Source organism: Salvia miltiorrhiza, chromosome 3, assembly GCF_028751815.1.
Source record: "Salvia miltiorrhiza cultivar Shanhuang (shh) chromosome 3, IMPLAD_Smil_shh, whole genome shotgun sequence".
In the NCBI taxonomy this organism is placed as follows: Eukaryota; Viridiplantae; Streptophyta; class Magnoliopsida; order Lamiales; family Lamiaceae; genus Salvia; species Salvia miltiorrhiza.
In genome coordinates, this window is record NC_080389.1 from 47,732,481 (window position 1) to 47,746,116 (window position 13,636).

General features: G+C 40.6%; 1 protein-coding gene across 1 annotated transcript; it reads right to left on the reverse strand.

The window, feature by feature from the left end:
* Positions 1-6,089: 6,089 nt before the first annotated feature.
* On the reverse strand, positions 6,090-6,725 carry LOC131018912 (uncharacterized). Its single transcript, XM_057947600.1, has one exon. It carries the CDS (start codon positions 6,723-6,725, stop codon positions 6,090-6,092), a length of 636 nt encoding a protein of 211 aa, XP_057803583.1.
* Between the last annotated feature and the right edge of the window lie 6,911 nt (positions 6,726-13,636).

The window sequence follows — 13,636 nt, forward strand, 5'->3', positions numbered from 1 at the left end:
TATCTGACATCACTTAAGGTAAGCATGCTTCCATATTTGAATTTTAAGTAAATATCACCCTCCTTGAATTTCACAGTTTTGACCATCAGCAAGAGCAACATGACCAGATTTTATATAATGCAAATTATGAAACATGTGCTCATAGGGTGTGACATGAAAAGTGCATCCAGAATCAATGAGCCATTCATTAGTTTGCACAGATTTGGAGACAACATTGGTGTAATTTATATACTGAAAATCATATTCATCATGCACCATATAAATGTCATCATCTTCATATAAATTATTAGCATGCTGCTTAGGCTCATTATTCACAAAATTTTTGTTCCTTTTGGGTTGTTTGCACCTATTGATAAAATGAGCAGGTTTACCACAATTCCAACAAAGCTTTCTGGGCTTTTGATCATAATTTTGATTCTGATTCTTGTTCTGAGTATGATCAGACTGCTTTTCTTGTCTTTCATTAGCCAAAGTATTGGATTTTCCAGAGTTCAAGTTCTTATTAAAACTGTGGTGAGAATTTCTGTGGTTATCCCTGTTGACATACATAATCTCACCATGCATAGGCTTGGATTTTAGAGATTTAAGCTCATTCTCTTTTGCCTTAAGACCAGTTACAATCATATCACATGTGACATTAGACCCACCATATTTCAAAGCAGACTTGACTTCAGCAAAAGACTCAGGGATAGATCCCAACATAATTTGAGGAGCATATTTTTCAATGGAATCATCACCAGCAAGCTTTAAATCTTGGAGCAATTTATTAAAATCATACATATTTGCATCAACATCTTTTGAAGAATCCATTTGAAAAGACATAAATTGGTTTTGTAAAGACCATGCAGACACTTCAGAGGATGCAACATAAAGGAAAATCAGATTATCCCACAGATCTTTAGCACATTTGTGATGAGAGACTTTCCTAACAATAGAGCTACTCAAATTTAGCAAAATAGTGGCCCTAACACTGTCATTCATGTCATGCAATTTTTCATCAGTCATAGATGCATCAATTTTTGTCAAGATTGCCTTATCAACCCTTTTTTTATACCAAAATGCACTCAATTTTGGTTTTCCAATCTTGAAAATCATCTCTGCCATTAAATGCCACCTTATGCACATTGTTCATGATTAAAAGAATCACACAAAGACAGGCAGCAGCACACCAAACAGCAGCCACAAATTCTCACAAACAACAGTCAACAACTCAACAAAAACACACAAGAGGCCAGAGAAAAGATTTCCTGAGCAGATAAACAAGCAATACAAGGGGGAAAAAAGGTGCTGAGGCTAGCCCAGTTCTCAGCACAGATTTATCTGTGGAGCAAAGGATTCACTCAGGACAACCCCAAGCTTGTTCAACAAGAACTGACCAGAAAACAGAGTCAGTTTACCAGAAACTCATAAACCAATGAGTTTTAGCAAATTTTGGAGAGCAAGAGAAAACACCAATAAACAGAAAACACAAGGTAGATCCAAGCAATAGCTCAGGACTGCCGGTGAACCTTTGACTACTCTTGCTATTCAGGCTACTTGCACGAAGAGACCCACAGAGGAATCCAGACGAAGTGGACCGTAAGCAAGATAGTCCGAGCACAAGGCTCTCAAGCTTGGAATGCTAGGGTTCACAAGAAGATGAGCAAAAACACTCAGAGAAGTCATAGGAGAAAGAAAGGCAGAAACAAAAAAGTAGGATCGAAAGATACCAGCAAGAAGACCACAGGAATTCACCACCAAACACAGATGTTTTTCATAGAAAGCAAGAATTCCAACCCTAAAACTAGGTAGCTAGGGTTTCAGCCAATTTACCAGAGCCGATTCTCCCAAGCAGGGGAGAAATCGGACTTACCAAAGTCCTTGCTCGTCGGGAAGGAGATGCGGTCGGGGGGTGCCCCGGCTAGGTCCCCGTGGCTCTGATACCACTGTAGGGTATCTTTGCCTAGCCGGTGGTTCACCACTTGGTTCCCGACCGTCCTATCCACTTCACAGCTGCTCAAGCAACTTGAATCCAGAAATCTTCTCTTCACTTCTTTGAACTTCTTCTCACCTATATTACCTGCAAAAGAGAAAAGAAAACAACAAGTAAAAGAGAACCTAAAAGAGAATCAAAGAAGATAAAGGACCAAGAGAGAGATTTCAACTGTAGGAAAAGTGTGTCTTGAAGACACAGGAGGCTCAGATTTTCCCACGGAGACGAAGTACTTTCGGCAACAACACAAACCAAGGCCACAAGATAGATCAATGGTGAAAACACCACACGAAGCTCACACAATCAGTCACTAAACAGGAAACCACAGACAAGAATCCGGCGACACAAGAAAGGAGTAGCAGAGCCTTTCAGAGAGTGAATCTCGTGTGTCATTGCTTACATTGATCGCAGGGAATGGGGGGGCTAAGAAGGGAGAGATTGCATTGAAGGCGTTTGTGTAATTGAGGATTGGGGGAGGTGAAAGGGTGGAGAGGATCTGATTAGGGTAAAGTGAGGGAGACCGAGGAGGCGGAGGGAGACCCAATCACCCAATTTGTGTAATCATTACCCTTACTTGAGAGTAACCCAATCACTCAATTTGTTACCCCTCAAGATAGAGGGGAAATAAAAGAAAGGAAATCATTTACTAATGACTCATTTTCATTGTTAAATCAAACACTCAATAAAAGTAATGATTATTATTACCATTCCACTCATTTATTTGATTTCATTCCCTTTTAATTCATCTACTTGAACCAAACGACCGCTAAGTGTTATTTCAGATCAACCCTTTAGATTCTAAAATACATTTTTCAATGTGTTCTAAGCCTTCTTATTGTATATTCAAATCTTATAATTGAGCAAACTAAAATTCATATATTTTTTTTACAAATATTTTTTGAGTATAAAGCGAGTAGCTAAGCCACCACTTTTTGTACGTATGTTCAGTTATTTGTCCAATTAATTAATTATAAGCTTTTTTTTTATCAAGAAAATTCATTAAAAGGAAACTTAGGTACCAGAGATACCACAAATAAGAAACTTACACCAGTCTTGACAACAAGTCATCAGAGCACCAATTACAGAAACTAAAATCTTTACCGAGACTCTTAAACTCGTTAGCCCAACTCCATGATCTCATTTTGATCTCCATGAAAACACCGTCAATCTGCCACCATTTTCCTTCAAAGCGACTTCCGTTCCTTTTCTTCCACAACACCCAATTGGTGCACATCCATAAGGCCTTGAGAAAAAGCTCACTTTCCTTTCCCCCGCCCAGATGAGTAAAGGTATGGAAATGAGAAGAAATACTTTGAGGTCGAACCGCGCTACATCCGAGCCACTTTTGGATCTTGTCCCACATCATTCCAGTTTTTGGGCATAGTAGGAAGACATGCTCAGTCGATTCCAGTTTGTGGAAGCACGCATTGCACATCGCCTCCTCCTCGTTTAACAACACATTCCTCTTCCTAAGATTATCACAAGTTGGTAATCTTCGCCTCAGGATCCTCCAAGCTAAGACTTTTGCTTTTTGTATCGCGGGTGTATCCCAGACTTTTGCTAACGCCTCCTTATTAGTAATCACCGGCTGGATAGTAATCCTTGAAGCTTTGATCACCGAGTATGCAGATTTTGTCGTGTACTCCCCATATTTATCTGCTCTCCACGTCCATCTATCTTTGGTACCTGCACAAGGATCAGGATCAAAGAGACAAGCAGCTAAAATGTTAGTAGCTTCAACATCTCTCGCCCGGAGCTCTCTTCTCCATCTCAAATCCCACTCCCACGCCCCATTTTCCCACCTCCCCATCTCGCTCACCGTCGCCTCCTTATTCACGCTTAAGTGAAATAATCTTGGGAAAACTAACCTAAGGGGTGTACTCCCTGCCCAACAGTGGTCCCAAAATTTAGTGTCTTGCCCATCTCCTACTTTCCTTTCAACATTATCCCGAAACCACCCCCCACCCCCACTTCCGGCCTTCGCCACTAAATTCGGCCACCAGCCACCTGCCGACCTACGTCTCCCCAAGGTAAAAGACCCCTCGACTCCCCACTCCACCTCCCCATAAATTGACCTCATAACTTTTGCCCAAAGCAGCCCTCCTTCCTCTAAATATCTCCACAACCATTTCAAAACAAGAGCGTGATTGAACCACTCGATATTCCTAAAACCCAGGCCCCCTTCCTTTTTCTCCAGACACAGATCTTCCCATTTAACCCACGAAATGGGTCCAGAGCCCACTTTCTCTCCCCAAAGAAAATTCCCAAAAATAGAATTTAAGGATCTCACCGTGGCTTTTGGAATAAAAGAAAAGGAAAGCTGGTAAATAGGAATAGCTTGAAGGACGGATTTAATCAGAGTAATTCTCCCAGCAAGAGACAGCTTCCTGTTCTTCCACCCTTCGACTTTCTTCTTCACTTTGTCAACAATGTAGCTCCAGTCCACCACACTCTTCGGACGACCACCAACTCTAACGCCAATGTATTTGAAAGGAACGACGCCCACTTTGCAGTTAAGGTCAGACGCCATTCTCTCCACTTTAATATCGTCAACTTCTATACCCATCAGGCTGCTTTTAGAATAATTGACCGACAACCCCGAAATGAAATGGAACAAAGTAAGGATATTCTTAACAGCAGCCGGGTTTCGATCATCCTTCTCCAACACAAAGATAGTGTCGTCGGCATATTGGAGATGAGAAATCTTAATCTTTTCTTTGCCAATCACAGCGGGCACTAAGAGATTCTTTTCAGCAGCCTTCTCGATAAGAGAATGGAGCCCTTCCGCTGCGATGAGGAAGAGGAAAGGAGACATTGGGTCCCCCTGTCTTAAACCTCTTTCCAATCTGAACTCCCCGGACTGAGACCCGTTCACCAAGACATTTGCTGAAGCCGACTCAAGACAACCTCTAATCCACCTCCTCCAGACGAGATCAAAGTTAAGGCGGTCTAACATTACATCGATAAAATCCCATTCCACCGAGTCATAAGCTTTGGCGAAATCGATTTTAAAAATGATTCTTCCAGACCTCTGTTTTTTTGCTTCGGCAATCACCTCGTTCAGGATCACCACACCATCCAAAATATATCTACTACTGATAAAGGCGCTTTGATTATCCAAAATAATGGAGTTCATCACCTTCTTCATTCTGCCGGCAAGAACTTTGGCTATAACTTTGTACAAGCTGCAAATACGGGAGATTGGTCTGTAATCATCGAGCGAGCAAGCTTCATCTTTCTTGGGAATAAGAACGATGAAGGAAAAGTTGCAGCTACGAGGGATTTTCCCATTTGAATGGAAATCCGCCAGCACCTGAATAAGATCTCCCTTGATTGTCTCCCAAGAAACTTTCCAGAAGTTAAGATTAAAATCGTCCGGGCCCGGACTCTTGTTGCCTTCACAATTCCAAATAGCCTCTTTTATCTCTTCTTCCACGAACGGCCTCACAAGCCAATCTCTATCTGCAGAAGACAGTTTTTGGGCCACGAAGTCGTCCGATAAAGTCGGTAGCACCCTTCTCTTTTTCCTAAAGATGTTCTCAAAGAAACCTTTAACTCTTTTCTTGACCTCCAAAGGCTCTGCAACCCCCTGGTTATCAAACAGTTTACCCGAAATTTCATTCTTCTTTCTTCTACCAACGATGACTCTATGGTAGAAGCTCGTATTCAGATCTCCTTCTCTAACCCAACGTGCATCGGCTTTCTATTGAAGCACGCTGATCTTTCTTTTTGTTTGCAGAAAGATGTTAGCTTTAATCTCGTTTCTCTTGATGACCTCCACCTCCTCCAAACCAAAAGTGTCGTCGATAGAGTCCCATTGTTGGAGTTCATCCTTCAAAGAGTGGATGGAAAGATCAATATTGCCAAACGTGGACCGATTCCATTCTTTCAACACAAGTTTCAATCTCTTGAGTTTTTCCTTAAACACGAAGCAACTCCAGCCCGCAACCTTCGTCTCGTCCCACACTTTCTTGACCAAGTGCATGAACTCATGATGCGAGGTCCACGCATTGATGAAACGAAAGGGTTTGGGTCCCCAATCAACCAAATTAGTGGAGAGAATGATTGGGCAATGGTCTGAGAGCGTCCTCTGTAAACCGCGACCACACGTCGCCGGCTATTCTGTAATCCACTTCTTGTTGACAAGAAACCTATCAAGCTTGCTTTTGCACCTCCCGTTTGGCTGATACCATGTGAACTTTCTTCCTTGAGTTCTGATTTCCAGCAGTTCACTCTCCCGGATAAACAGATCAAAAAGTCTTGTCTCCGTCGCCCCGTAGGGTTCTCCACTTCCCACACGCTCCCCAGGATCTCTGATTGCATTAAAATCTCCTAGGACACACAGGCAAAGGTCCTTATTCTGATCAACAAACACCCTGATCATATCCCACAGAACATGCTTCTCTGAGGGATTAGAGGGTGCATAGACGTTCACGAAACAGCACCTCAGATTATTGGGTCTCCACACCCCGATAATAATCACGGCACCGGGAAAATCCCACTTACTGGAGACAAAGAATAAATCTTTATTCCAGGCGCACAAGATTCCCCCCGATCTGCCTTCCGAATTTCTCGCCGCCCACTTACAGTTGTTTGCGCCCCACCACGAATAGCACAAAGATTCAGAAAATTCCTCCAGTTTTGACTCCTGAATAAAACACAAATCTGCTTTCTCCGAACTGATAAGATCGCGACAGTCTCTCTGCTTAGCAATGTTCCCCAAGCTTCTAATATTGTAAGAAATAACAATCATTGATTACCTGGTCGGATTTCTCCTAGCTCTGCTGCATCCTCTTGTGTCTCATTTTGTGATACAATTTGTGCCACCACTTCACGGTCTGTCAGGTTGCTGGACAAACCCAGCTTTTTGCCAAAGTTCCAGGCTTCATAGCCCTCGACGACTCTTTTGTCCCCAGTTTCGACACCAGGAATCTCTTTAATTGACCCGCCGTTAGAATCTTCAGATCTTTCCGGAGCGCTCAAGGAATCGATGTTGACAATAAACTTCCCCCAGGCCCTCTTTTCATTTTCTTTTGCCTTTCGTCGTTGGAGCTTTCTTGTTCTCTTGAAGGTAGCTCGATTCACCGCCCTGTCCTTTCCCCCATCATTTCGAAGTTTCTCTTTCGGTCTGATCAAAGATTCAGCCTTCCCCTCGGCCCCGTTTGTCAACTTGTTCCGGCTTATCCCACAAACAGAGTTCGTCATCAGTCCTCCATCAGCCGCGAACTCAGCCCCTTTAATCATGGGATCCACACCATTCTCGAACACCATGGGGGGGTGGGATTCAATACCTCTCTGTGAGAGAAGGGGTTCAGAGGGTGTCGAAAGACCAATCTCCCCTAAATTAACGAGTTTATCAGGGCTTGGAAGAAAATGGGCCTGGTCTTGGGCCTCGATCTGATAGGTTAAGTGAGCACCAAGTCTCTGATCCTCTGGGCCTTCCTCAAAAGAGTTCCCAAGTTGGCCCAACTCCGAAACCTAGCCCAACTTATCTGGGAGAACATCGTGAGACAGAAAACTCGAAAAATCCACAGCCGCCTCTCTATGATTATTCTTCTCGGGGCTAGGGCCCCCAACTGTAATTTGCGCAGGTTTCGAAGAGGCTTCCTTTTGGGAGACTGAACCGTCGGCCTCCTGATCCACTGGTACCTCTGAACCTCCAATGCATGCTTCTGCCGGCGATGAAGAAAGTTCATCCACGGACCAATCGGAATCCGATTCCGAGTCACCTTCGTTCCATATTTCACCCTCTGAGGCTCCGTTCGAGGGGCGAACTTCTTCGATCCGAATTTGAAAACTGGCGCCACTAACATTGCAATCAAAAACCTTTTCCACTGAATTTAAACCCGTGGAAATCTGGATAAGTGCTTCATCAAATCTTCTTCTCTGTCTTGTGCTTTCATGGATCTTGAGAACTCGGCCAAATTTTCCGCAAACGAGGTCGAAGAATCTAGGGTTCCATGCATGTAATGGAACCCCCAACCATCTAGTCCACACCATTGTTTGTTGGTGAACGTCGACGTAGTTCCAAGGTCGGCACCATTGAAACCAGAAAGAACTCCACTCGTTGAGCTCCTCCAACGCCTTTTCAACCGACTGCTCGCTGGTGTTTTGAATCAGCACAAGGTTTCCCCCCATGGGCGACACCTTAAGCTTGCCGACGCACTCACAGTTAACTTCCTCGCTGATTTCTTCCCAAATGTATTCATTCTTAATGTAACCCGTAAAAGCTCCGTTAAGCCACTCTTTCTCCTCGTCCAGAGGTTGAAAATGAAGGACTTCGTCAGCCACCAAAACCTCTGATTTGTTCCCCAGAGCTGCCTTAAAAGAAATCCCCGTTTTCCTTGTACTAGCAAGAAATGCGTTACTCTTACCATGCACCTGAAGGTTCATTCCAGCTGTGTCGTTAGTGACATCGCGCGGCACTCTTTCCCTGTTAAATTTTGGAAAGAAGACTCTGATGTTGAAGCTTCCTATCCAAAGCTTGTTAAGGTCAGCCAAAAGGTTTTCTTGGTCCTCCACCTTTTCGAACCTAACGAAACCAAAGGGTTTACCTTTGAGGTCCCGTTTCATGGGGCAGAAGATATCAATGGGTTTCCTGATCGTTTCGAACTTTCTTCTAAGAAAATCAATGCTGCAGTCTTCCGGGAGGTTATTGAAGAAGAACGTCGTCACATCCTTCATCTGCCAAGACCTTCTGTCGAAAACACCTTTGTCACTCTGATTCCCCCGACTTCCTCCGGTATTCCGAAAACCATTTTTTTGTACGTATGTTCAGTTATTTGTCCAATTAATTAATTATAAGCTATCGATCAGCAGGTTAGCTAACTGATCCACACACTTTCGATAAGACAAATTACTTGGACAAATATAGCTCTGTAGGAAATGTGCATAGTCATATGAGTGAACTCACTCTATGAAGCAACGAAAAAGTTTTTTGTTTTGAAGCCAAGCAACGAAAAAGTTAAAACTGCTAAATTCCCCTATTTTCATACCCCACTATAGATTTGATGTGACCTACAAGTACATGTATGTTTGGGTAAGATAATAACTTCGGAACGTGGAAGATATTTATGAAGAGAAGAGGTATATGAATTAATGTAGTTTACCAAAATGATATATACGAATTATTCAAGTATTACTATTATAATTACATTTTACAGTATAATTTTTATAAATTAATATTATTGGAATTGTGAAATTTTATTAATTTAAATATATTAATTAGTAGATAGATTAATAATTTATTAATTAAAATATATATATTTTTTTATCAATGAATTTAAATTTAATTACATAAGAATTCAAAAACATAAATATTCAATAAATTAAACTTGAATTTAACATAGAAAATATTCAGCAATCTTGCAATTTCGGTTTGGACTATAAATGTTTAGGAAGGGACAATAGCCATTCTCTTACGGATTATAAAAGGATGTAAGAGTTTCCAAGTGATTGGGTGAACATGAAGCATATATGTTTAGAGATTCTTAGAAGAAATTGTTTGTACCCATAATTATAAATTCAGTTGAGCATGAAGTTTAGAGTGATAATAAAGGAAGCAATAATAGCATCGAAAATCATTTATAATTTGTTTACAGATCAAAAACGTCACATCAAAGCTTTTGAGTGCAAAAAGTTTGAGATAAAATTTATTTTAATTTAAATTTCAAGAGAAAAATAAACAAAAATAAATTTATATTTTACTAAGTTGTCCTATTTCTCTTGGTAATTTCACGATATCATTAATTTATAATGTTGATGGGACCACAAATATTTAATATAAGGGTTTTCTGATTTTTTTTATTTTTTTATTTTTTTATTTATCTTATTAACTTATCCGAATTATTAATTAATTTGCGTAATGGGCCCAGGTGAAGATCAAATAAAATTATTATCTTAGAGGAGTTATTAATTTATTTAGTACTATAATACAAAGGAGTTATATTGTATTAACAATGTATATTTCCATGTCCATGAAAGCATAAACTTTTTTATTTTCTTGAAGCAGGAGAGATTATTCATTAAGCATGAATAAGAAATTTCAATAATCATTGTCTCAAAAGCAAGGTCATCTATTTGGGGACAATTCAATTCTGTCAGAAATTTTTTTTTAAAAAAAGGCAAAAAAAAAGTAAAAAAAAGGTCGGGTACAAAATTAGAAAATATATCCAAAATTTGTGTGTTTATAGGCTAATATAAAAAAAGTCAATATTCAACACCATATGTCATATGTGTATTTATAGGCCAAAATCGACAAAAAAAATTCAATATTCATTAGCCGTGAAGACAGTGATCGACCCAAACTGAAGGGCTACCTAATGTTTTTATCATAATTATAATTTTTTTTAAGAGAGATGAAGGACATGTTTGTTTGTTTTTTCAAAACCATTACTCCAAATTTTGTAATTCTCTAACATCTAAAAATTTATTTTGAATCCTCTAACATCTATTTTCAATTAAATTTTTTCTTTTGCTAGATGTAACAGATTGTTTATCACAGAAAAAAAAAACGGTTCAGAAAATCAACACAAAAAAGTACTACAAATGCTGAAACTAGGAAATAAAAACTGAAAGTATAACCAAACAAAGCTCAAATCATTTCTGCATATTTTCTAGAGCTAATTGTTAAAACAAGACCGCTATTTTCAGTGTTTTCAGAAAAAAGGACTATATGTTATGGAATTTAAAAAATAAGGACTATATGTTATTGAATTTGAAAATGAGGACTATAGCTTTCATTTTTTATATTTACACTCTTGTTTCGGACCGTGATGGAAGTTATAATTTTCATTTAGATGTGTTAAATATGAGTGTAAATGTAAAAAATGAAAGCTATATATCATCTTTATTTTCAAATTCCGTATCATATAGTCCTCATTTTCAAATTCCGTAATATATAAAAAATGGAAGCTATATATAATATTTTGTTACAGATCAAAAACGTCACATCAAAGCTTTTGAGTGCAAAAAGTTGGAGATAAAATTTATTTTAATTTAAATTTCAAAAGAAAATAAACAAAAATAAATTTATATTTTACTAAGTTGTCCTACTTGTCTTGGTAATTTCACGATATCATTAATTTATAATGTTGATGGGACCACAAATATTTAATATAAGGGTTTTCTGATTTTTTTTTATCTTATTAACTTATCCGAATTATTAATTAATTAATTTGCGTAATGGGCCCAGGTCAAGATCAAATAAAATTATTATCTTAGAGGAGTTATTAATTTATTTAGTACTAGTACAAAGGAGTTATATTGTATTAACGATGTATATTTCCATGTCCATGAAAGCATAAACTTTTTTATTTTCTTGAAGCAGGAGAGATTATTCATTAAGCATGAATAAGAAATTTCAATAATCATTGTCTCAAAAGCAAGGTCATTATTAAATTGAGGTTTATTATAAAAGAAAAAGAAAAAAAATCCCTTGAGAGCACAAAACGCAGACTAAGGGCACGAAACTCGAAAAGAGATCGTTAAGCTACGAAACCTGAAGACACTAGCAATCCCATAAATCAGGATAGTCGTCCATCTCATCTGACCAACGTCTATGTACTATATTATTCATTGCCCTCATGCTATCACTATTGCTACAATCAAGTACAAAGTCCCTCGGCTTGTAGCCCATTTCCCCTGCATTCCTGAGACGACCTTTTATGCTACCTTCCGGAACCGCTTGCATCGGCTCCCTTCCCATGCCCTTTCCCGTGCCCTTTAGGCGGCCACGTCCCCGCTTGGTCGTTTTGTCCGAGAGCATTTTCATCCCCTGACTAGCCTGCTCTTCTAACTGACTAATGCGACTAGCAATATTGTCCGGGCCAAGAGCGGACAAATCCTTGTTACCTTCATGCGAAACACCCCCTCTTTTGTCCAAAGTTGGGTCACGTTCGCGAGCAACAACTGTGTCGTCAATAATCGGGCTGTTCAAACCCGCGCCATCTGGAGCCTCCATCTCCAAAGTTTCCTCCACATCCGAGTCCTCCTCGTTAATGACCAAGTCACTATCTTTAATAATCACATCTTTATCCCCCTGAATCGGAACCAAGTCTTTTTCCAACAAATTCGGCCCAAATAAATGAACCCCGAAAGACGTTCCAGAAATAGGATCAACACCCATATCCAAAACAGTCTGGGCATTATTCTCCAAGTCAAGAGCCTGAAATGCGTTCCGCGTCTCAACAGCCTCTTTCTCAAGAACCGGAACAGCAATCTGTTTTGTTACCGCCTGTTCGGTAACCTTTGACCAAGCCACAGATCTTGGCGCTGAAGAATTACGGTGCCTAACATCACCGGCCCCTCGAGTAAAATCATCATCTATCTCAGGCCCTGCCACCACAATTTCCCCAACCTCATTGTCCTCCAAAACTCGAAATCTGTTAGCATCATCATCCATGCTAACAACATTATTGTCCGTAGCCTTGGCCTGCCATGACGGCTTTTTCGACACAGAAACTCCAGGATGAGTAGCATCCTTTGATTCCAGCTTCTCAGCCTCATGCCGAGGCTGTTTCTTGACCTTATTACATTTATCAACACTATGCCCAGTGATCCTACAGTGGGTACAATAAAGAGGCAACTTCTCATAATAAAAGTGAACGTGATAGGAAGTATCGTCACCTTGAACGTGCATCGACTCTTGAAGCGGAAGGGATAAATCAACTTCAACGAGCAATTTAACAAAATGCCCAACGTCTGCATGGGCAGACGCCCCATCAATCTTAATAGAAGTGCCTATCACATTGCCAATGGCCGTGATAACTTCCGGGTGCCAAAACTCCACCGGGAGGCAATATATTCTAACCCAAATTTGGCTCAGCGAGGACACTTCCGTATAAGGATTAAAACCTTTCACCCAATCTCTTATACGGAGAGAGCCCTTAGATAACTCCCATAAAGATCGTGCTTTCACAAGATTTTTCTCCTCCATTGTTTGAAACTTTAAGATAAAAAAACCTTTGCACATAGGAATCAGCTTCCATGTCGAAGAAAGTTTCCAAAGTGATTGAAGTTCCTGCTTAAGATCAGCTGTCGAACGAGGCTTATCACCTTTCTTCAAAAGCAATCTTCCAATAATCGAGAATTGAAGTTCCTCAAATCGTTCCTTGCAAAATTCAGAAGGCAAGGTAAGAGTGAAGCCATGACCAGAGTCTTGGGCTTGAAGCGCCGTGAATTTATGAGTGGAGACGTCCGGACGTCGTAAAACTTGAGGGGCAACAACCCCCGCATAAGAGCCACGCTGAACACCATTACTCACAAAAATGTTTTTCGGGAGAAATTCTCCTTTTTCGCCAGAGGCCTGTATATCATTCCCTGAATTTTCCATCGATCCTCCCTTTGCGCTAGAGACAAGTGACTGCCCAATGGCGTCTGGCCGCTGCCTGTCAGCCGAACCAGCACCAAGCAAAGACTTTCCCGGCGGCAACAAGGACTTCTGCGTGAGGACGCCCGCAGTCGCAGCCGCCTTCCCAGAACTAGAAATACTCGAAGCTATGAAATTATTGGAGACCTTCGGCAGATTCAGGCCGGATCTGTCCGTGACCGGCGAGGTAGTGCCGGAACCATTCTGCGGCTCTTTGCGAGAAGCCGAAGAAAGGGCCGCCTCCGAGACCGAATGAGAATCCGAATCAAGGGCCGCCTTCACGATAGTCGTCTGTG

Coding starts and splice junctions, on each gene's coding strand:
- LOC131018912 (XM_057947600.1), bottom strand. CDS start 6,725: ATGATTGTTATTTCTTACAATATTAGAAGCTTGGGGAACATTGCTAAG.